The sequence below is a fragment of the Cyrtonyx montezumae genome, unplaced genomic scaffold (assembly GCF_038088225.1).
Source record: "Cyrtonyx montezumae isolate F1298 unplaced genomic scaffold, pur_monq_1.0 scaffold_8, whole genome shotgun sequence".
Lineage (NCBI taxonomy): Eukaryota > Metazoa > Chordata > Aves > Galliformes > Odontophoridae > Cyrtonyx > Cyrtonyx montezumae.
In genome coordinates, this window is record NW_027072089.1 from 103,011,608 (window position 1) to 103,037,543 (window position 25,936).

At 42.1% G+C, this 25,936-nt stretch overlaps 1 protein-coding gene across 1 annotated transcript in view; it reads right to left on the reverse strand.

Annotated features, from left to right (window-relative positions):
• Positions 1 to 25,936, reverse strand: part of SH3BP5 (SH3 domain binding protein 5) — a 40,723-nt gene that overhangs the window by 12,390 nt on the left and 2,397 nt on the right. The window contains exons 3-4 of the mRNA XM_065753346.1: positions 19,650 to 19,778; positions 2,723 to 2,887 (exon numbers count right to left, since the gene is read on the reverse strand). Of these exons, the coding sequence (XP_065609418.1) occupies positions 2,723 to 2,887; positions 19,650 to 19,778 (294 nt within the window). The remainder of the gene's footprint in view (positions 1 to 2,722; positions 2,888 to 19,649; positions 19,779 to 25,936) is intronic.

Genomic DNA, 25,936 nt, shown 5'->3' on the forward strand with positions numbered 1-25,936 from the left:
CTCACCCCTTTTCCTTATGTTCAGAGCTGTTTGTCAGCTATCAAGCTGCTTCAGGGCTCAGATTTAGTCCAAATTTTGGATTAATTCAACAGGGCCTGCTACTGCTGCCTAAGAATAGCAAGTAAAAACACTCTACTCTTGCCTGACATTTCTACCAATATAAAACAAATGAATTAGTAACTCACTTCTGACACGTGGCCCAGAGATGCTTTTCTGCCCTTAATTCACTGCAGTACAAAGCACAGTGCAAGACTGTTCTCTGTCCAAAAGATATAATTTAAAAGTATAGGCAAAAAATAAAAAAAAACAACCAGCAAATTCGAAGAACAGTGCATCTACGCTGCAAAAAGCTACTCCAAGAGTGATTTTCAATGTGGAAACTGAGTGATGGACTGATGGTCAGACTAGATGATCTCCAACCTCAACAATTCTATGATTCAGTGACTTCTGAATTTTAAATCTGAGTCTCCACCTGTTAGTAAACATTATTCACCATTAGCAATTTCTAATGTCGTTAACACTTAGTGACCTGAGTTAACGAGAACACCAACAGCCAAGAAGAATCTTTGTTCTATTAGATCTCATCTGCATATCTCTTTTCCTGCACAGCATGGTAGGAAATGGTGGTGTTTTCTGCTTCTCAAGCTCCTCCTGGTTATGTTGTTTACCTCAAACAACTTCACTGATTGCATGCACTGAAATGAAGAACATATTCACTCTGCTCTTAAAGAAGACTGAAACAGAGACAGTATTCCAAACAAACCAAAGTCAGGTTTTCTCCATCAAGACTCTTTTTTTTACCCTTGTTGTCTCTGTCCCTAACCTCAAGATCCCCAGAAGGGCTTATGAAAATCAGGAGACAAACTTCCACATACTTCTTTCAACACATGCTGTATCCTGGGAAGGGCAAAGATATGTGCTGTCTGGGACCTGAGTTTACCCAGACTATTTTCAGCACCTGAAAGAGTAGGGTAACACACTTTCCATCCAGTAAGTCCTCAGCTGCTCTATACAAATCAATCTGTGCCCAGGAGATTTTACATCAGAATGTAATGCTCAGCTGCTGCCATTAGAGATGTCAAAATTTCAGTCAGCCTTCTGACAAGGAGATATTCTGCAGTCAGAGACAACACTCGTGAACACCATCAGCTCCACCAAACACTGTGAGAAGTTCTCTTCTGCTCTAAGTCACCAAGACTGGCAATCTCAAGTATACTCCACTTGGCTACAGGCTGTCTGAGAACAATTAAGGGCAGCAGAAGGACACGGGGATTCACAGGGATTCCCTAAGAATATACAAGGAAAGAAGGAATCAATTTGAACTCTGAAAATTCCTAGCACTTCTTCCCTCACACCTGCTGGAAGGAGGCAGCTGATCCATGGCTGATCTCAATCTTTACCACATCTCAGCAACTCCTTAGAGAAGCTCTATGCAGCTCCTTAGAGGCTTCTAGTTCTTTCTCATCTACTTATTCGAAGAATACGAAATTGTGTATGCATTTCTGGACTTCACTCACATCAAACAGGGATAAAATGACAGTTGTTGGTGTCTTGGCACACGCACTGCAAAGTTGGGTTTCACTTCAGAAAAGCAGAGGTTACCAGATCTGCAAATACTTAATGACAGGGACAGTAACACCAACTGTACCCTAGAGGACTTCTGTGCATTTTTTGGTTATTCACATTTTAGTATATACCAGGTTTTCCATCTCTCCCCTATATAGCCAACATCCTTTTTGTTCTCTGTTCCATCATCTGGCAGCTGGTTTCAGAATTCAGTCTGAAATAGAGGTTTCCTTATAACCCAGAAGCTTCTGCAACAGAACAAAGCTACTGCATTGAGGATTGCAAGACAATGCCAGCGTTGTACAGCACACTCCACACACTTGGAATAGTATGTTCAGTTTCACTGACATATCAGGGGAACTCTGACAGAACAAAGGTTTTTAAACTTACATTTTTGATTCTTTCATGTTAAAAAAACAACATCTTTCTGTATTTTTAACAGATAAAGGAAAAAAAAAGAGAAGGCAAATGACAGGAAATTCTTGACAGCTGCTAAAACAAATACTGCTTTCCACTGTTAGTGCATCTTCTCCGTAGACTTCCAAAGACCTTACCAAGAAGGTAAGATCCAGTCTAAATCTGAAAGTTAATTCACAATAGAAGCATGCAAGCTTAAAATGCATCACAAATTCTTGAGTTATTCTACGTGCAGACACACACACACCAGAAAAAAGTGCCTTGTTGAAATTAACATCATGCTGAGAACAGGTTACACTAAATTGGAACACGTCCCTGGTACTGCATGGTCAGAGTTTCCACAGCACAAGTACTCAGGAACAGTCATCACTATACAATTAAGTTTCCCAATACAATTATTTCTGTACAGCTTCAAATGCAGATATTTCCAAAGATGCTGTTTAGCCCTATTATACAAATGGTGATTTATTTATTTGTTTTTATTTTTATTTTTTAACTAAAGCCACTGCTCTAGCTACTAGCAAAGTAAGATAGCGAGCTATAGTTTGTCCCAGTAACAGCCCGTGGCCCATATCAATTAACCTCAGGCATCACAATTTCCTGTAGGTTCATTTCCTACAGGCCATACGTCCGGAACACAAAAGATGTGGTCCTTCACAAACTCACATCATATCTCCAAGAAGAAAACAGAACATGGAAAACACAGATGATGGGACAAGCAGCTTTGTGTTTCTATTACCCTCTGTGTAGCATGGTTGAGCATCTCTTGCCAGGCAGAGTCAAACTGACGTTTGTCATCCTCCAGCAGCCTCTGTTCAGCAAGTGAAATAGTCTCCTTTGCAGCACGGAGCACTTCAGTTGCCCTCTGAAAATCCTGAGTCGCCCTCTGAGCTTCCAGCTGTGCCTAAAAAAAAGTAGAAATCAGGATTAGAGACAAAGGAATGCTCACTCATGTTCAGGAGATCTGCCATGCCAATCCCAGGACTTTAAAAACACCTACTCCAGCATTACTGTTTCTCAACTGTTTGCTCAGAACTGACACATATTTCCCCACTGCAGTAAATACTGCTAAGACAGCAGTTTCCTACCAAACAGGTAATTTGCAAAGAACTGTCTCTTGATGTTCGCAGTCAAAACTGCAAAGCTCATGGCCTACAAATAAGCACCCAGCTGAGAGATTAATACCTGATGCTATAGGTTTAATCACTGAGAAACAAAAGAGAAAAAAAACGCAATAGCAAACTTGTAGCATGTCACGAATGCATTGAGAATGGCACTCCCTTGGTTTAGACAGGGTAGATTTTTATCTACCATTAATCACATTGAGGAAATGTTTTGGAGTTATTACATTGCTGTAAAGTATATACAACCTTCCCAAGAAGGTGGCAGCTAGATATAGGACACAGCTGGTACAGTAAACCCCCATTGCAGAGATCAGGGCAATCCAGGGAATTCGTAATGGACATAAAATACTGATGCAGGCCTGGCAGTGTCCTCTGGAAAGTGCTGTTTTATTTGAGCAAAATAACCCCAAGTCTGAGCTTGAAGGAAGTGCTTTAAAGCTGCTGCCTAGAGTCAGGGGAGAACAGCACCTTCTGGTGAAGAAGTATCCTTGCTGTGAGAGCAAAAACTCCTCCAAAACAATGCACAATGTAATCAATGAAGCAAGCACAGCTTAGAAGCCATCCAATCAACAAGCTGTGACCTCTCTCACCCTAGACCAAAAAAGTCAAATGAAATCACAATGATTTTGGATGGAAGAGACATTTAAGATCATCCAGTTCCAACTCCCCTGCTATAGGCAGGAATACCTCCTTCTAGACCAGTGGCAGAGCAGTTTACAGACCACTAGCAGAATGTCCTAAGTGTTTGAAAGGGGAGACTCTAAGATGAGCAGACAAAAAGCCTCTGTAAACAAGTTACCTGTGTTGGTGGTTTCTCGTTTTTGTTTCATACACTTACACTTACAAGTAGTGGGTTAGTTCTGTTTTGCACTGAAGTAAAGCCTTTCAAATGTAAGCTTCACATCCAATTAACTGAACACTGAGCTTGGTGAAGGCAGTTATCATTTACACTCCAACGAGTTTTGTTTTTTTTTAAACCAACTGGGAATTACCAAGTTTATAGCTATGAGAAATATCTCTGACCAGACACGCGGGAGAGAAGAAAACAAAGACTAAGTATTGATACACTATGATACAAGAGGAGGCTGAGGCTGAAACAGAGGAAATAACTATTGCACTAAGAATACAAATTTGAGGAAGATTAAGTCTTTCATGAACAAAGGAAGAGGTTTAATTGTGAAGAAATGGCGGTCTCTTGGGAAATAGCCAAACTCCTCGCTACAAAAAGGGAAGCAAGTAGAACAGCACACCTCTATGAGCTAACAGCAGGCTACACATCCTCAACACCAACTGCTTCAAATATCTTCACAAGAGAGACACCACAATTACTTGTGAAGGTAATTGAAAAAGCCTTCCTTCCTTTCCTGATCTCATGTCAGGGTGGAGACAGACACCAAATTTAAACAAGGCTCAAAAGGAAATAAAGTATGCTACATTTCCCTGAAAATGCCCTGAAATAGCAGCAAGCTCTTCTTACATCCTTCCTCTTACCACACAGAGAGGTATTTTGCCCCATAGTCACCACAGAAAAATACGAGAGATGTGCCAGAGGTCCTTCAGCTACTAGGTGTGGAGGGAAATCCAAGTTGTTACAGTCAGAGCAAGGATTTCCTCCTGAAATAGCTGCTGCTGTTTTCCACAGACAAGAAATTCCTCCAGTTGTGCCCTTTGCTGCTTCACCATCTTGTCTAAAGCTTTCATAAGAGACAGAACATTCAAGCTTTTAGTTCCACGCAGCTCTGCTCATCCCAAAGTACAATGGTGCTTTGCACCAACTGAAGTCATCCCAGTGCAAATGTGCTAAAGCAACTATACATGACATTCGTTCAACACTCATCAGTTGCCTGCTTCATATCAAACACCTCAGAGTTGATTAAATGCACAGATTACACCAGGTTAATGAATGTATTGCTTAACCATTAATCTGAACCACAGTACACATAAAGCCCAAGAAAAGCCTTCGGAAGATCTATGAGACTGAACTAAAGCTTTCAAGAAAGGACACAGAAGAAGCCTAAATCTAAGCCCCCAGAATATCCTCTACTGAATACTCTGAAAATTCACAGTACATTCAGCTAGGACATTAAGAAAAGTAATAAAACACAAGATCCCACTAACAACCTGCCCCAAGAGTCACAGAACAACACTGAGGACACAGGGAAGAAGTGTGCCAAAATAGGGCTGGTTTTCATGGCACGTGACCCAGGAAAGAGCCAGGTGCCAGTGCCTCCCATGCAATGAAGCCACTGAAGCCTAGACCCAGCTCAGGCCTCAGCTCTGTGGCTTTCCCACTGCAGGAGAGGGCCTGCCTACACTATGAATTCCCAGCAAACATGAGAAAACAGATGGGCAACCCATTCCCAGCTCAGGGAGAACCACACCAGCAAGTCTGCTTTCAAAACTCCAGTAAAAGCAGATCCCAGGGGCATCCAGAAGTACAGTTTTCTCACCTCAATTGCATCAGCACTTCGAAATTTGTGTTGGCACAGATACCCAGGTCAGGGATCAACACATCTAAGCTGGCAAAGAGACTGCTAAGCATTAGGAGCTGAGTTTCTAAATCCCCAAGGAAAAGGGCACTTAGTGAAAACCTGCACTACTGGTGGCTCCTTTGATGAAGCCTCTGGAGCACAACCAGCTGCACAGCACAAAAATGTTCTCTGTGATAGGAAAACTAGATACTATAATTACAGTCCACCTGGACTTCTAGTTGCTCAGTATCTCCAGTACCTGGATTTGTAGGGCACTGAAGAGCCAAGGATGGAGACAGGCAGGTCTACTCTAGCCACCGCTCTTGCACATCCCAGAACTGTGTGGGCAAACAGGAAGCTCAGACAAAGACACAAGTAAACACTTTCAGCTGTTTCACATGTTGAATGTTAATCAACACGGGCAGTTTGAAAAACGCTGTTCTGCAATGCAAAATGTTTTTTTGTTCTAAGCAAAAGAGTCCAAATAATTTAGCTTCACCTGTCTACTAGACTTATTTTAAACAACTTACTGAGAGCCAGGCAAAGAAAAAAGCTAAATGCTAAGTAAAGAAAGATCCATTAGTCATCAGAGCAGCATCAACAGGTCCATGGTTTTGTTGATGTGAAAAAGGATACCCAAGCACTTTTAAGTTAGCATAGTTGCTCAATAACTAGCCTTCATTTAGAACTCCCTCCAGCAGGTACAAGTTGTTCTGCAATGTTACTGGCAGATTCCTCTCATAATCTCAGCCTCAAGCCTACAAGCCTTGGTATGATCGAAGAGGTCACAGCCACGATTTTCCTTTGCTTTAAAACCACAAAAGAAAGGAGCTCACACCTCCATCCAGCCTTCCAACATCATGCCTAAAACCCCAAAAGGGTTCATAATTACAAGCTATTAATGTATTGCTGTAATAAGCTCCCTTTTGGGAGACAGTAGTGGTGTCCTCATGGGCAATTCCCCACCCCTTTTGCATAGGGTCTGCTCAGTAGGGAGCCATGCTCAACAGCAGTTCTTGTTTTAGCTAAAGATAGCGATGGGAACAAAAAGAGCAAGGCTGTAGCATGGATGCCAAAGAAAAAGAAACACCACCTTACTAAATAGAGTCATTCTTCTGGAATTGGCAGCAACATACAGACGTATTTTGAGCTAGTGCTGACACATCAGCTTGTCCACTTTCAAAGCAGAAAACCCTGTACTCTTCTCTTTAACTACAAAATACAGTTTTCCATTCAGCCCATATAGTGTTTATTGCCCTAAGCCCCACTTGTAGTCAGAGCCCTTGCTCAACTGACTAACAGAGGATTTTTTCCACCCTACAACACATACCTAGAGTTTTCTGTTTCAAGACCAATAAAGATATATATTCAAAGATATATATTCACCTTCCTCACTCCATCTAAATTTCCAGTTTCTGTTGCTACTCTCATGGTTACACAGGACTGACTGCTATGAGCCAGCCTCCAGAAGATCAGACCACAAGAAAAACATAAATGCATGAGAAAAGCACCACCAACACAACTGGCAAATTCCCCATTTGAAAGAGTGCTCAAAAAAAGGTGAATTCCTCCACAATTCTACAGAACAAGGTTCACTAGTCTCGTTCAAAATGAGAAGCCATACCATCACTTGCTGCCAAGGTCTTGACAACTACTTTATTTCAGCATTTCTGTATATAGCCAATAAAAGATACTTTTTTTTTTTCTAATTAAATTATGTTCCCTTTATACTCCAACTTATACTTGCTGCTCAGAACAAGGCACCAGCAAATCATATGCAGGCCCAAGGCCTTCACTCTTGGAGGCTCTTATCTCTTAATGTGAAACCAATGTCTTTGTCGTTCACTGTTCTTTAAAATAATGGTTTAATTGCTACCAATTAAAACTTACTTGCTCACTATAAAACAGATAATGACTAACTGGCTTCTAGTCATGCTCTTCAGAAGTGAGTAATTTTCAGGTATTTCCATTCTCACTTGCTCTCATTCATGTAACAACATCCCATGGTGAACTGGTGTGTGAAATACAACACTGAACACGCTTTCAAGTAGAAACTCTCCTTCACTGATTGCCTCCCAGAGTTGCTGGGCCCTGTTTTAGCAGAGCAGCACACACCTTTCTTTACTTGGTGACCACCTTAACCATGGAGGCTGCATTGCTGTACTCTGCACAAACCCCTCACAAGGAGGACAGGATCACTCCTCCTCTACCATGACATACCAGCCTTGCCCACCACCACAGGGAGCTCAATAACTCAGAAGCCCACAAGGTAAAGGGACGTGTGCTTACTGAAACAAAGTGCCACCTGGTGTTGATAGAACAACCATACCATGGGCAATCATCACTTTCTCCCACTCAGCTTTGGTGTGGTTGACAACTGAATATTACATTCAGCTTTGGGGTCTGCAGTTCAAGACATCAAGACATTGCTCAGTCCAGCAAAGGTCCATCAAAATGGTCGGAGTCTATAACATACTCCTAACAAAGAGTGCTGAGGGATACGGGCTGGCCTCTTCCCTGCTGGACTAAACTAAGAAGTGATCAAATCAGCTGCCAGCTAAAATTTGAAGGGGAGCTGCAAAAAAAAATCAAACAAGCACTTTTGAACAGTCACATGCAGTATAACACAGAGCAACATAAACTGGCTTGGAGGTTCGGCTTTCACACTGAAGAGAAATATTTTCTACCAGAAGAGCGGCATGACACTCTGGGTTACCCAGAGAGGTTATAAATCTCTGTCTCTGGAGGTTTTTAAGACTTGGCACAGCCATAACTGATGCAATCCTGTGATGGTGACAGCTCTGCTTTGAGGAGGAGGTTGGAAAAGATCACCTCCAGAGGTCTTGTACAAGAGCATTTCTAGCAAATGCTGCAATTTCTTTCCTACAGTTTGTCTCACACACAAACCAACAACGCAAAGAACACATTTATAAAAACTTACACTGATGTTGAATGTTCTCCTGAATTCTCAGGTCCACACATACTTTTGTATTTTTATTTTTAATAATTGGAATAGCAGTATGGCTGGGGAGATTCCTAAGTAAGACCATGACTTCCGTTCCCCTCCCCACAAAAAAAGAAACTCTGAGCAAACCAGAACTGACAGATAATAAAGACAGCCTACAACAAGAAGGGTTTTCTATGTACAGATGCTTATAAACAACTTACAAAATCCAAAGCCTCCAAAGTGACCTCATTTTGGAAGATCAGAGGCATTTTTTGAACTATGTAGCAATCTGTGATGACTGCATTACTGGCAGAAAATGCACTCTCTAGAGAGCATGAAACACCCTTGTATTCTTTTTAAGCTGTTTACTGAAAAGCTAAAATTACATGGGTTAGAATCTGCTTTTTCAAGAGTAGATTTGGAGAATTTTATTTCGGTGGAGTAAGGCAAGAGGTAAAGGGAGAGAGGAAATAAGTCCTGCTAAAGCTTTTTGTATCAAAACCCATTTCCTCCCTGCCACATAACTAATGAAATGCCTGTGGAATATGAGGACCAGATGTCACTTGGTCTCTGCAGTCAATCAAGTGTCTCGTTCTCGTGCTGGGCTTTCTGGTACCACTTATCCATACACTCCTCTACTTCTAACAGCTTAGTTACAGAACTGATCTGACTTCTGGCTCTGGTTGTGCTCCTGGCAAACCTGTAGACTATAAAAAGGCCCAGGAAATCAGAGTAGACCTATGAAGCAAGTTCTGAAACATCTAACTCTGTGCTAAAGGTGATATGTTTGGCAACCCTAAGACAGAATCACAAGCCTTAATCCAAGAAGTAAGAGGTTCAGGACATAACCAGCCACTCACTTCATTAGCAGTTCTGTTGGCAGCATACACACAGCTGGTCTCAGACAGAATCCTACCTCCCTTCAGAACTATGGAAGGAAAGAAAAACAGAAGTACCTAAGCACACAATATCAAGCCTTTCAGCCTTCCCTCCTTTTTCAAGAGGTTGTTGCAAGAAGTTAGCCTGCCTGGAGTTAGTTACCCTAGTTAATGAGTTTATGGCACCAGTATATGCCAAATTGTTCGTGCCAATACCACTCAGACAGATTTCTTGGGCACTCACCACCATCTGCTTGCTAGCTATGCAAGATTTAAGGCTGCTGCCTTCCAGAAATGGGTTCTTTGAACATGTCCAGGTTCTTATCTCCAATGTAAATCACTTTATTAAAAGTGAGGAAAAAAAAACAAGGCAGCCCTCCTCCCTACATTCACCCGCACTGAAGGCTTAAGGCAATGACTCAGTGAGTCCAGAGTTTACAGCTGGCCTCTAGGTTTACAGACAGATGCTCTGCATGCTCATTTGCACCTGGCAGCAGCCTTTTCTGCTGAAATTAAATATAGAAACAAGGAATAAACTCCCACAAATACATGCTGCTAGATTTACACAGCCTGCCTTCATGGATTTTGCCAGTCATACAAGATAATCCATGTCCAGCAGGTACAGCAGGTATATGAAAGAGAAACACTGGATTGTTGTCTCACCTAATTGCCACCAAAGCTCAGAATGTTTCTTTGTAGAAGTTCCCAGAGCACTGGCAAAAAAACTGGCAGCCTGCTTGTAGTAGCACACCTTCCAGTATAAGCAAGGAGAAGACACACAGACAGGACTTTCACTGGAGCAAGGGACTGCTCTGGACTCATTCCTCCTTCAGAAAGCATCACACAGCCCAGCCTCCATAGCACGGCTGCTACTGGGAGGCCCAGGCTGACCCTGCACATCTTTGGCAGAGTACAAGGACCTCAGGGAACTCCTGAGGGATCCACGAAGCATTTGTAAGGGTCCTGTTGAAAATAATTCATCCCTTGACCCTTCATAGTTTCTCCTAGTGGAATAAAATACATCCCTACAGCACATATGAATAACCTGCCTGGCTTAAGGTGAAAAGTTCTATCCTGGACACATGAAGGGCTAAGGCGATTCCTTGAAGGAAAAAATGCAGGTAGCAGCAGGGACAGAGTTTCAGTTCCTCCTTCACAACACTAAAACCCTCAGCACCTTCAGTAACTGCAAAGCAAGCATGAGAAGGAGATGAGAAGGAGATCTGAACAAGACAGATATTACTTCCAAACCTTCTAGTCACATTTGTCTTCTAAGAGAAGGACTGCAAGCTGGCTGCAATTGAGAGAGACGTTTCTTACTGAAACTGGGACAATACAGAGCCACTCTCACACAGGCTACAGAGCAATTAGGCTCTACATATAATATTTTTCAGCAAGGACAAGCCCAAACTCACACCAGCTTACTAGAAGTCCTAAGGAAAGACATCCAGAAGACAGTAACCAACATCCATATTAGATCTGTTTTGACAGCAACTCCTAGCATAAGCATTTATGATTTAATAATAAACTACCTATTTATGCCACTGTATTTAATAAAGACTGGGGCAACTGAACAACTTCCCAAAGCTGCAAGACTTGTGCTGCCTTCCAACAGTCACTGCTGAGCAGTTAACATGGAAAACTAGGCATGAACGATAACAACCTGACCTCTTATCACCCATCTCAAATGCTGGCTATTTTTAACAGATGAGCATGTCTGTGGCTTGCTGTCTCTTGGAACAGCCATTATTAATGGCCATAAAGGACTGACAGGGAAGAAGGGGAGAGAAAAAGCAGGGAAATCTTTCCTTTAAATTATCATCAAGTATCTAACACAGAACCAAAGCTTTCTAGCCCAAGTCCTCTCCCTGTTATTTTAAAAGTGTCTTCTTTAGACACTTCTACACCAACTTACCCACCCCAGCATTTCAATACTCCAGACCTACTTGCACAGTGCTTATATTTCACAGCAGAAAAAGCACAAGAAAAGCCATTCTTGAAGAGTAGGAAAATAATTAGCTCACTGTATCATTGGCAGCTACTGGAGAGGAGGTTGAACAGCCAGTTGGCTTTCTACTGCTGCCATCTAGAATAGCTAAGGACTCTTAGATGCTTTGGAGAAACGGGAAGAAAAGACACACAATTTTTTTTTCATCTCATCTATAGAGAAACTCATCATAACACTTCGATGGAAGAATGGCATTTTCTTCTATTTCTGGAAGGAAGCACAAAAGAGGAAATAATCTTTAATTCATGGCCTTCCAAAGCACATCTTCTGACAACAAGGATAAATCCAATCACAGGTTTTTCATCAGCAGCTAATACAAATATTCATTCATCATCAGAAGAGCACGCTCAAATAAAATAAAGATGCAGGTTGTAGAATATCAATCCAGAACAACCAGACCTCCACAACAAGGCACAAGAAGGACAGACAGACACAGGAGGTCTAACTTTTAGAGGGGACACAAGTGTGCACAAAATTCATTAGCACAGGTAGTTCAGCAATAGAATGGCTAAAAATTAGTCCCTACACCCCAAAGGCACCAAGAATGTGGTGTCTGCAGAAAAAAGAAACATCTGCAAATACTATCAAGCCTGCAAGAAACATAAGTAACAGAGCACTAAATATAAATCAGGTAAGGATTTGTGGAGGGTTTTTTTTTAGTTAGTGTGAAGTCTCACGTTCCCAAACACAAGGCAGATTCGCAGCTGCCTGGGCTTGAAATGGCAGAAACCTGCCTGTCACTCTGACCTACTGTCCTGCATTAGCAGGGCTGGTGGAAAGGCAAACACGCTGGGGAGCTTTCCTTCACAGATCTCATCTTTGGAATAACCTTCCAAAACTCACCAGGAAACATCTGTTACCATCTTGGCAGTCTGAAGGCACTGTCTGAGACTCTTGAATGCCGCACTGCTCAACCAGAACACAATCTTAAGACTGAGGACTTAAAGTGAACAAATAACAGCACTGATAACATCAGCTGGGCAAACTCCAACTGGCTGACCCAGGTTACACCTCTCTGATTTCATTCCCGGCTTCCTAGGCACATTCACAACTTTGGCTTGAAGGAAAATGCAACAGAGCCATAAATGCAGTTTGCAGTTTTTAGCCTTCAGGTAGACACACCAAGCACAATGCCACCCAGCAAAACCCTGATCCATACATACCAGAATACAGGGCAGCAATTCCCACATGCTACTCACTGGGTTTCAATCACAACTGCACAAACACAGCAGGAGGGCACAGAGCACTCCCACAAATCTGGAGCGTGGCAGAACATTTTCTTTGTTTAACCCAAAGTACATCCTGCTTTAGTAATAAAGTTTACGAAATTCAGTGGGTTCTATGGTTCAAGGCCAGGAAATGACTCCTCTGCCCCAACAATAACAACAGTAATAAAATGACTGACGTCTGCTCCCCTTGCTTGGCTTATTTCTTCTTCACATGGGCACCCAGTCCCACAGCCAGCCACATGCCCTGTGAAAAGATGAATATACTGAAAATGCCCTGGGGATCAAAGCGATGGGAACTAAACATCTCATAGGAGGACTAATTTCATGACATGTTTCATAATTAAAAAAAAAAAAATACAAGTGTATGTGGGAAGAAGGGGGTTCAGGTCTAGAGCAGTTCCACAGGGAACAGAAAAGGAAAAAGGACACACAAAAGCTTCTCAGGCCATCAAGTACAACTCTCCTGCAAGGCCTTACTTCTTACAGAGCTCACATACATTTTTTTTTTTCCTACCACTTCTTCACTCTGCTGAGCTCCTCAACCACCCATATGGCAAGTTCCTTGTCTCCTTTTCCTCTGCAGAATCCCAGTCATAGCAATCTCCTAAATTTGTTCAAGGCCAGGTAGGATTTGGGCAACCCGGTCTAGTGGGAGAAGTTCCTGTCAATGGCAAGGAGTTTGGGACTAGATGGTCTTTAAATTCTCTTCTACCCAAGTCATGTTATGGTTCTGTTCTACCAGCTTAGGACTGGTTACTGCCAAAGGAGTAACAGCCAAACAGAGTAGCTTATGCTGGCTACAACAACAGCAACACAGCTGGAAACACTCTTAAAAGACTTTACGACTACTGCCTCAGTGTTAACATGGATGCTCCCTCTGATAAAAAAAAGGCACCTCTGCACACACCACTTTCTACTGTATTCTCCCTGCTCGAGATGAACAAACAAGAGAGACAAGAACTGGCAGTCCATTAGCAACAGCACCACACAGAGCAGTGATAACACAGTCCTACAGACCTAAAAAGCAGTCGCACACTTGGGTGTTGATTCTTCCCTCAAACACTTGGAAGGATTTGTAGAAGGTCTGTCACAGTCAATTCCCAGGTCTCTGAATCCTTGCTTTAAAAATCTGAATCCACCACATAGATTTCCAGTTTCTAAACAGTTAACCAGAAACACTCCTTCAGCCAGGAAGGGTCAGTTGCTTGTCTCGCGGAAACTGTGCCAATAATTTTGCTTTTTACAACTACTCCATGGCAACCTGCCAAGCAGAAATTCAAGTTTGTCACAGTTCTGCTGACATTTTAATTTTTTGCTTCTCAAATTCCCCTTCTCTTCATCTTATTTTTGCCAAGATAAGCTTACTAGATAACACGAACCAATCTTAACTCCTTGTTGTCTTAAACACAAGCAACTTACATTTACTTATTAAGTCTTCAAGCTCAAAAAGTAACCGCAAGGAATATCTTTTGAACCCTATCTCCAATACACCAGTGGATAGCACACTATTCACTAGGTGAATAAGAGGGGAAGACCAGGACATCCACTGCTGTTGAATTTGGAACTGAGAGCTGTCATTCACACCCAGAGCTGTCCCCTAATTCGCAGCCAAACAAGCTGGTACTGTGCTCCAATTAGCTCTCTTTCACTGAGCATATTTGGATGGAAGTTTGAGTGCTGCAGAAAGACAACACTTTCCAATTCCTAATTAATTTTAAGAGAGATTGGCAGTTTTGAACCTCCAAGTTAAGTTTACATAAAAAGCCTTCATCTCCGGAGCTGAGTGACTTACCATCTGTAGAACCATACTGCTTTCAGACAGCTCAAGCTGAACACCTAGAAACTGAGATGCAATGGCCACTTTGGAAAGATTTGTTCATTTATAGGCACTGGAATCTTCTGCACAGAACAGTATCAGTGTCATCAGCTGAGGAAGCATCTTCCAACAAGGTAAGTGTGCTCTTACCTGCATACACCCTCCCCACCAAGTGGCTGAGTTACTCCTCAGTTCCTGTTCTACAAGATTACAGCTGCTGCTTTTCACCCTAATTCACTTTGGGTGTAAGATTCACAGAATCACTCACCACAGGATTCAGCTGACAAACACACAACAGCTGAGCAACCATAGACAAGATGACTACACTCCCACAGCATCCAAGGAAGAAGGATGCATTTTAGAAGGCTTTTCACACTCACCTGCCTCTCACCTCTAACTAGAGCCAGCAAGAGCCTGAACTACTATCTCAGATAAGGTACAGATGATCGAGGTTCCTCCTATGTACCCTCTTTGGTCTACTGGTGTCCACTATGAACTTTTGATCCCACCACTCAAATCTACCAAAATCTATTTGAAAGAGGAAAGCATTGCTCAGTGGTAACTAGGTTCCACGAGGAACAGAGACTCAAGGTATGAGTATCTTAAAGCTCACCCTAAATAATTCTTTACCCTGTCAGCTGACTTCTTCAAACTGACATCTCAGTCCAGTATAAAATAATGTAAGACAGAATGGGTGCTAGTGAAGTAAGGAGAAGATGCTGAACTATGTACACAGAGCTGTAGTGAGGAGGAAATCTCTCCCTGCTGAGAATAATCTATTTGTCCATCCGAAGTATTTAATCTTTATCTTGTGATAATAGAGTTTTTTTGTTGTTTTTTTTTTTTTTAGTTTAAGAAAGTACGTTAACATAAAAAGCAGAACTAGCTATAAAGCAGAACCAGTGCAGGGGACCCAAGAAGGATGAAAAAACATATATCCTTCAATATATTATTGTTCTCTAAACATGTGTTACAGATGGATCTCCAAGCGAAAGAAACATAGATAGGACTTGGCATCGATCTTTCACCTCTTTGTGACTGAATCAGGTTTTCCAATACCATTTGTATAAAAACTAGACAGGGCAGGGAGTGTGGAGAATATCACTAAGCATAACCACATCCCTCCCAAACAGACCCAGCACTAAAGCTGAGCAAAGTATCCACACCTACTCCCACGCGAGCCAGTACTGGGGACTAAAGCAAAGAGAGCTCAGTAACAGGAGATAAGGCTTCCTTAAAAGCAACACTCCCAAGGCTTTCACTGTGACTAGAGCCACTACAAATACATGGATTTTCATACTTCTGGGGGTGGGGGAATAAGTTTTTACCATATCTTTTTTTCCCCCCCAGTCAGAAGCAAAGCAGGAAAGTTGAGTTCTCCTGTTTGGTTTGTCTCTGGGTTCATGAGCAATGACGTACAAACAGCAGTGTTTTAAAGGCACCTTTTACCCTATGACCCCAAAGTGCTTTCACTTCCTTTAATGAACTCAGCTGCCTGACAGCTCCATTTCACATGGGATCTCAGGGAAAGATTAAGTAATTTCTCTATGCCATGCAGCAGCACAAAATCAACTCTGAACAGCCCAATGATTTATGCAACAGACCACACTTGCTTTTGCACAGCATCCTGTCCCAGAGCACGCTGCCACTGGTGATGTAACACATTTCTCAAACCCTCATTACTTTCTCGGATATTACTGCATAGGAGTTTTGCAGTACCAACCCCACAAAATGCTGAGCCAACAGTGGCTGAGGACACTCCTTACCTCAGAGGCTCAGGACCTATGCTGCTGTTTACATTACTAATGTTTCCTGGTTATGCTGTCCTTCTTCCCCATTACCTCTGGGTAAAAAAAGTAATGTTTTCAGACTAGTCACAGAGAGAAGCAGATTACCAAGCAAAACAAACAAAAAAAGTAAAGAAATAAGTGATAAAGACATGGGGAAGAAAAAAAAGTTAAGAACAAATTCAGTCTTCCCAACACCTAGAACTCAGACCATAGGTGAACTTCAGATTTCTGCAATGTGATCATTGCCTACACACATACACAGTCCCCATTTACATGCCAAGGTTCTTCCACTGAACATGAGCATTACGGTGTAAGTCAAAGAACAAAAGAAAAATAGAAAAAAGAAAAAAAGAATACGGCAACTGCAAAAAATTCTCTCAGCAAAAACATACTGAAATCCAATTAAACAACTGATTTGAATCAAAATCCTCTAAACCAGCTAGGTATCCCCACAGTGAATACAAAAGGCCCACTGCAATACCAAATTAGGAACCACAACAAGTTGCCTTTGCAAAAGTGGCACAAAACATGCAGGGTCAACATCACTATCTCGCTTTTGCTTTCAGCCTCAGAAAATACTGAGCATCAATGCCTTGGTGTCAAAAGGCAGCATTCTGATGGCCCGAGCCACCACTTTGGAGAACAAAGCTCTCAAATACTAAGGCACCTTTGTTCCATTATAGCAGTGTTTCACTCTGAGATAGACCAAGCTGAAATTCTCTTGGTATACATTACACAAACAAGATGCTCCAGGACCCCTGCATAGGAGGATTCGTTTGTTTTGGATTCATCATCTTCTGCCAACACAGGATTGCACAAAACGAGGATAAGGGTGAGGAAGTGAAAGGATTCATGGTCCTAAAGCTTCTCCACAGCGTACTTGACTCAGGGACCTGGTTTTTGCTGATCCTACATCAATGCCCTTGTCCCATTTTATCATGTTTTATCTTAACAAGAATTATCTCCAGGAGAGAATCATGCTGGTGCAATGTGAAAGCACCCTCCTTCATATGATTAAAAACAGCTTTTACAAGATAACTTGCCCTACAACTGGCATCTTAACTACAAATAACACTGGACAACTCCTGCACGTCTTCCAAGCTAGGTTTTTTAATTACTCAGCTCCTTGTTTCCAGCGCACTTCATTTTATAGGTCATATTTTTACTTCCCTTTGTAGAGAACAAGAATTTACACTTCCCTTTTTCTTATGCACAGTCATGCATTTTGTTACTTATTGTTTAATTAAAGCTCTTTCAACCACAGAGAACCATGTGCCTCTTGTGCCTATGTTTTCAAAGAAGTATAATGACTCTACAATAGCAGTAAAGACAGAAGGTAAAAAATAAACTTTATAAGCTGAATGTCTCTTTCAAATGGAAAGAGAAAGCTATTCCCATAATTTCCTTAAAACTTTAGAAATCAAAGTGTAAAAGAAAAATGTTGGGCTGGCAATTAAACATTACTATTCTGGTACTTCCTTTAGTTTCATATCCTATCCTGCTTTATACAACAAATTTACTCCCAGTTAAACTAAACTAGACTAATTGAAGACTAGAAAAACCCTTTGGGCACTGACATCAGTCTTTCCTATCTCCTAGTTTCCAGATACATACTCTGTTTACAACATTAGCATTCCTCTTTGCCTTCAGATTTTGTATTTCAAGATTGATGTTAAATAAGGAGCCAAAAGATAACCAGAGACAGCCATATAACTTTCTCTCCTGAGCAGATATAGAGAGGAAGCTCTGTTCCATGACTTGGTCCATAATGCAAGAAGGAGATAAGTCAAATGAACAGTAAGAAAGAGAATCTCCACTAAGAAAAAAAAAAAAGAAAAAAAGGTATGCTATCAAGTATTAAGGAATTAAAAGATTTGCATAGCCAATTAGCAGATCTGGAGTAAATAGCACTTAAACCCAGCTAATGAGAAAATGAATTTGGAGAAAAAAATATGGTGCTTGCTAACAAGTCCAGTACAAAACAAGTGATTTTGCAAATCTCAGGACTTCTGGTAGTTTGGGCTTTTTAGAGCTCTCACAAAGCACCTCTGAACTATTGTGACTGAATGGACTTCGAGTGCAAAGACACAGGAGTGAGAAATTCCATTTCAGCAGCACATTATGTTTTAACTTGAGGACAGAGGACAAAATTCACTGCTCTCAGTGTACAACGTTACAAACCTCAAAGTCATCTGAATTTTTGGTACTGCAAAGTACGCGTTTTCATCATTGACTTTTCCCAAGCGTTGGGATCCTAATTCTGGGATCCTAATTCTGCAGTTACTCTATAGCTGTTTATAGTAAGAGAAGTATGGGATCACATTTGAAGCAAGGTCTTTTTATTTATTGACATTAGGCATATTAACACAAGACCAAGGAGCTGACTGTTTATATTATTTTATTAATAACCTCATCTCTTTCTCTAGATCACAACCGCCTCTACCATGCATGACAGACCCTGTGTGCATGGATTGCTTTCTGAGCAGCTACAGGGCAGTAGATACCACACTTAGTGTGTTCAGAAGTTAAGTTTACTTATTTACCATGCTTTTTCTAGTCTCAGACATTAAGTTTAATAATCCCCACACATCTCCACTCACTGAGGCAACGGCTCAGCACCAGCAGAACCCAACACAGACACCAAGCAGAAGCACTCCCTAAGCCACCACATGTCAATTCTCAGCTAGTTCTTCTGTAAGGTGAAAAAACTGCATGACGTCTCAACAGCTTCCTTGTTTTGCTTGCTGACCTACACTCCTCATCCTTTCCCACCTCAGCCACACATGGCCTGTTCAGCAAAGAAAAAAACAACATAAAAAACAATTTCTGGAGCCTATTAATAATCAAGTTAGCTTTGGCACTTGGGGTGAGGCTGGTAAGGTCCACATGATCATAAAAAAAGCAAAGCTCAATTTCTAACAATACCAACAAATTTTAGACCCACACTTAGCACAACCCTGCTTCAGCAACACCAAACCCTGCAGGCCTCTCCAGGTTTGCCCGCTTAAGCCTCTTCACCAGCAGCCTAGAATTGCAGCCTTTTATCTGCTCAACATTCTGCTTTAAGATGAAAAAACAGACACACAAGGCCTACACTATGTTTTCAAACAATAACAACTCGAGAGGAAGGCTCTGAAAGGCCATTGGTAACGAGAAGAGAACAGCACTGGCCCTTTTGCTATTCATAGTTGTCTGTTGTAGCTGCTCCTGGACTGAAGAACACGTGCAGCTGTGGCTAAGAAGCAGCAGCACGGTCTGCCATTGCTTCATATATCTGACATACTATCCAAGACAAAAACCAGTATCATCTGGGAGCATACACTTACAATGTTATTAATAGCAGGGAAGTGAAGCAGCTGCTATGTGCTTTCTAGCATAAGCTTATAAGGCAGAAAGTTCTTACCTGCCTGGCCACCCTCCGAGCTTCCCAGTAAGGTTTAGAATCTTCTACAGCTTTCCCAATCTTCTTTAACAGTTCTTCCAGTTTTACTGTTGCTTCAACCAGCACAGAGCGGAATTTCTGGCGTGCATCCTTCAAAATGTCACAAAGGGGGAAAAAGGGAAGAAAAAACACAAAGATTAGAGCTTTAAAATGTATTTCTAGAATGCCCTACCTTCAGATTGCTCCTCATACCCACACACAAGCCAACACATTCAAAACAGTTTTGTCATTTGAAGTAAGCCAGAATTATCCAGTAGAGGTAACAAGAACCCAATAGTACATTGTAAAGCTAGGATCCCTGGGCAGCAAACACTTGTCTTCCAGAGACTGCTTCTATACAAAGCTTGCAATAGCTTGTGCCAGTGCACCAGGGCAGCAAAATCCTATGCTGCAACAAGTGAGGATATGCTCAAATACAGCAGCCGTGGACACAGAAACAAAGGAAAAAATGTGCTTATCTTTGGAAGGTTTCAGGGATCTCCAGTGAAATACCCTTGCCTCCACTTGCAATCCTTAAATGAGGTCTGGGAAGGGGTGGATCCTGGCTTCACCCCCTCTGATCACTAAGGTGCACTGCATGCACCTAAGCTCCCCTGGGCTGGCCCTGCCTTCCCACCAGGGGCTCCATCACTGGTTCAAGCTGTGACTTAGCATGTCTGCTACAGTCCTCAGACTTTCCAGAGGACACTTGCCAGAAGTCTCCCTGAATCTGCTTCATCAATTTTGATATCTGGAAATTTACTAGGGATTTTCAACACCATCTCTAGCATCCTACTCACTGCTTGTGGCTCTCTCTTCACTAACCAAACTGGGCTAACAGACAGGCCTAATCCCACAGCAACCTGACACTCAGACAGGAGCAGCATCTCCTACACTTCAGCACATGTCCCACCCCAAGCAATGTCCTCAGCAGAGGCACCGTTTCATAGCACAGGTGAGGACAGACAGGATCTGCTTTCCACGGGAGGTAGAATTAGGCTCTTCCCACATGGCAGTGGTATATTTTCAAGTCAGCCCCTCTTTCCACTTCATAAATGCTACAAGAGAGACAAAGAACTTCCAGGCCATTGAAGAAAGATAGTCTGCCATTAAAGCCTATCTTTTCAGCTACAGTTTGTACAAAATTATACAGGCTTCACTTTCTATTTGATCATTATTTGTTATATTTAAGAACCATAAATTCCAGCTTCTTCCATATGAGATAAGTTGCCCTCTATGTGATTAGCTGAAGAGGTTAAATTATCCCTTCTGCTCCACTGAAACTTCTACACCGTTAAGCACAGTGATCCTGATTTCAATCATAGCATCCAACCCACATTCTAAATCAATGAAAACTGGTGCAGAGAGACACAAATATAGGCTGAGACCTGACCCAGGGTTTATGGAGCCCAAGAGGAAAGGGCCATGTGAGCTCCTGACAAGCCCTGAAATTCTGATTAGAGACCAGGATTTAGGCAGACTGCTGGAGGGACATGGTGATAAATCAGGTAGCAGCTGGTTTGAAGAAGTGCTCTAATTCAGGAGCATCTCATCATTACTGCTGAGAGGATTTCTAGAATGCACAACTGTTTATTCACTGAAAGAATTATACATTGGAACCTACAACTACGCACACAGAAGTGGAAAAATCTGCAACAGTACATTAGCTTTACAGAAAAGGAAACATACTTCAGTAAAAGCTGATTTGGTACCTTTTCAGGGTTATTTAAAAACTTAAGCATCGGCAGTATTTTCTCTGGTATTAAAATCTTCCTTTTTTAAGGAGCTCCAATTTATTCTAAGGAAATACTTAAATGGGTAGCAGAGCCAGAACTGAGACTTAGTACTGTAATGACCTGAATCTAGTCAATAATCCAAGGATGAAGCTTATCATTCAAATAATATGTATACAGTCAATGAGTTCCTCAGTGAGAAGACACTGAGCGTTTCCAATTGAAGTACTTGGTGATACATGGATTGCTGTTCCAAATTAATTTTGCAAGGAAATGTAATAAGACAGTAAGCACGATGCCTATATTGCAAGAAAAACAATAAGTACTAAACAAAAAGTCGTTTTCCTATAAATGCAGCAATAAAATAATTACAAAAAACTCATTTCTAAATGAATGCACCCGGAGGTTTGGTTTTCAACTTGTGCAAGCTGTGTATTTGGATACCAGGTGCAGAAAATGAATAAAAGAAAAACAAACATACACATCAAGTTTAAAAAGAACAAAAAGCCCTCAGTCAAAAAAATTAGTTCCCACATCAGTAAGATAGGCACTTGGAACAAGGAAGTCTGACAACAGACACTTCATGTTATCACTAGCAAATCTGTGCTTAGAGACCAACCCCAAATATGCAACTATTACATATATGCTTATCCAACAAGAAAAGAGAAGAACAAAATCAAACAAAAAAATAGCAAGGATGGCACAGTTCCTGGATCCATGAACTTCCCACCACTGCATACAAATTACTGTACTGTAACTCATCTTCTGTCACCTGAGGCACCTAAGACTTGTAAACCTTTTAGCACATGCAATTCAGTGGGCATGATCCCACCTAACAGGATGTCTGCTACACAGACCAGGGCACTTCACCTGACGAACGTACTGGAGTGAGCCAACAGTTCTTATTCTCCCCCAGACTCCCATTTCCAATTGTGAAGCTTCATCCAGTCTGCAAACCCTCACTTTTTTCCACACAGAGAAAAATAAAGGAAAACAAAACACCCCAGAAACATTATAGCTACGTTATGCATCAAATGACATATTTAAATTATACATTTATTCGTAGGCTCCCAATTGCCAGGAACCCAAGACTCCTTGGATCAGCCCCACTGCCAAGGGCTTCCAGCTGCCCCCTTCAGACACAGCAGTGAGGTTCATAGGTCCCTGAGAAGCAGTCACACCAAGCCTTAGCCCACTCCTCTTCTGCATCAGGCACCTTGCTTTTATTGTCCTGAAGCTCTATGTTACAAGACCAAATGGGTCCCACATTACACACCTACACTGCCACATGAGTTCCTCAGACATCTCAGTGCATTCACCCCAGCCAGCCTACCTAGTCTGCACCAGTTCAGCTCTCATGTCTCCTACTGGGAATCACGGCTCCATCTCCCATGTTCAAGGCACAGCTCCCCCTGAAACACGTGGCCACACTCAGTGTGCTGGCAGGACGTCCACAGATGTCAGCAGCCATGGCACAGCACAAAACTACCCTAGCAGGCCCCCCAGAGAAGTTGAAATAAGAAATACAGCCATAGCAGCTGATTTTACTCTTCATGTAAAAGGTCATAAGCACTCCAGACATAGAAGCTGTTGGTGCCCCATCCCTGGAGGCACTCAAGGCCAGGTTGGATGTTGACCTGGGCAGCCTGATCCAGTGGTGGCAGCCCTGCCCACAGCCATTGTCACATTGCTCATGGAGTCCTGCAGTGTGATGAGCACCCTGTGAGTGTTACTACTGAATTGCCAGACTCGCTACACTCAGATCTTCGTGCAGCACCACAGATACTGGAGAAAGGAAAATATGACAATTCCTGCAATTCCCTGCCTTTAGCAGAACCAAGACAGCACAGCATATGTCGTGCAGCTTTTCTAGTACAGCCCTCAGCTTCTAGCTTCTGTACTTCAGTCCCTTGCAAGGGGACAGCTTCCCAGTACAAAAGCTAGTCGGTGCAGAAAGCAAAAATGAATCCAGCACATCAACTGCGTACAAAGCATCTTAGTACCAAGCACATCTTTATTTCATTTACAAAGGCTGCCCTATGCTCATCCTGACAATTTGGTGTGCAGAATCTTTTACAGTGCATTAAACTAGCCTGGAGGAGCATGGGCAATGAGGCTCCTGCCAGAGACAAGTTTCTTGCCTCCAGGAGGATGGCAGTGCTCCTCCCTGTCTTCCTCTGTCACAGAGTTACAGTGGGGTCAGGACCAGCAACCTGAGAGGTGGGAACAGGTATGCTGTCCCATTACACACACAGCAGATGCAGGTTCAGATGCGCTCAGTAAACTACCACTAGGAGTAGAGGAAGAAGTCCTTCCTTGCTCATCCACAGACAAAAGCAGAAGCCAAAGTAACTACAGTAACACCAATCCCCACGTAGAAGCCATTTCCTATGGAAACAAGCAGATAATACAGACAGGGAGAGAGCTCTTAGTGCTGGACAAATCCAGCAAACATGTATATATATCATGCTCCCAAAGACAGCAGGAAGGGCTGGTGAGCTTCTTGTCCCTCTGCTGAGGGCTCTTTGCCAGGATGCTGGAGAACACTGCACATGGGTAGCTAATATTCCTACAGGTAAATTTCCCCAGCCCACGCAGGCATGCTCAAAATGAGATTCCTGATGCTGACAAGACATTTTTCTAAAACTGGGAGGTGAATCTACTCTAAAAAAAAAAAACAAAAACAAAACAACAACAACAAAAACCCTCTAGCTTTCATGTGCAATCGTTGTCCCTTAACAAACACTATCAGGCTTGAGCAGCACAAAGGCTCTAACAAAAACCAGGGTGGGATTGCTGGGATTCCAGTGGTAATTGTAATGGTATGTGCTGCATTTTTTTCCCCTTGCACTGCTGCCAGAGGGTCCCTCAACGGATCTGCTGTGAATGACCAGTACTTCCAGGAGCTGGTCAACAACATGTACGGGTTAGATGGATGAGCGCGTCATGCACATTTGCTAAATGCATTTCCAGCTCCTGATGCAAGTTCCAATGCAGATGCGTTTCCAGTAAACAGGAAAAACACTGAAATAGCAAGGTGCTGCTCTAACTTGCATTTGGTCAAAACATGCTCGTATCTCCACTGCAAGATGTTTCCGACACCTCCTCAGAGAGGCTTCCAGCATAAGCAGGGACATCGGGAAAGCCAAGTGTTCATTCTATCCTCTGGAGGGCCTTTATCATCCCTTTGTTGTGTCAGTAATGCTCAGCATTGCACTTAGTACTAGTGGCGTGAGGGCTTTTAAATGAAGCCAATCAAAGATTCATTAACAGGCAATACATTAAGGCAACACATAACTACCAGCCTCTCAGTGCTCTTTACCAGCTCTGCAGGTCCTGAACAGGCTGCGAGCAGCGTAAGGTCAGGATATTCTTTCAGGGTTTAGAGGGTTAGGCCAAAAGAGCAAAAAATGAGTGGTTATACCAACTAAAAGAACAGATTTAGCATTTAACACTTCTGTTCAAGTCATGCCACGCATGTAAAAATCACACCTCTCACATGGTGGTTTGGGTGTGGTTTTTTTTTTATTACTATTACTATTATTTTCATTTGTTTAAAGAAGATAGACTGATCAACTTTAAACAGGATCTCTCATTTTGTCAACTTCGTGAGCAGCCAACTCCAACAGAAGTCATTAAAACACTGACATGCCTGTGGCTGCACTGAGAGAGCACAATGTCACAATCCTAGAGGCATTTGCTGATGTTAGCCCCAGAACATTTCTATTAGGTAAACATGACCATTTTGCAGATGTAGACCTGAAGCACAGTGAGAACGAAAGCATGGGATTTACAAACATATAATGCCTACAGCATTTTTCCTGTTACTGGGATCTGGAAATAGCTAACACACAGCAATCCAGCTGGAGAGGGTGTGCAAAGCTGCAGGAAGTCCAAAACAGACTCTCTGAATTTAGATGCCACAAGGTTACTCTTCCTGCTTATTAGAGAGTACTTCAAATCAGAAAACATGAGGGTTTTTTTCCTGAACTTCCTTCAAAGAAAATCTATCTTCCTTTCAAACCCTCCATTTGCTTCTTCAGATCATCTAGGAAACATTCAACAGTGGGAATGAATGGACCACTAAGTAATATCATGAGATGTTCTATATCAGCTTCCTGTAATGTAAATAGCCTAATGATAGTGTGTTCCCATTAACATCAACTATTATGAAGTCAACTACTACATTATTCGCTTCGTATTTTAAATAATGGAAGAACAGGATAAATATAACTCCATTGCTTGAAGGAAAAAAAAAAGAAAAGCACACCATCTAATGAATCATCTTGCAATAGCAGCAACAACACAAACTAGAAGCAGGCAGTAAGAGGGGCAAGCAGCTAGAAGCAGTCAAAACACTAAAACCTCAATGGCAAATTCACCACAGCTCTCCCAGAAGCCCATGTTCTTCAGCAGCATTTCAGGATTTTAGAACTGGGAACACTGTTTCAAAGACTCAGCTCCTCCTTCCCAACTGTGGATTTATCCTATGAGAGAGCTCTGCCAAGCAGCCTTTTCTGTCTACAGTATGAGAGC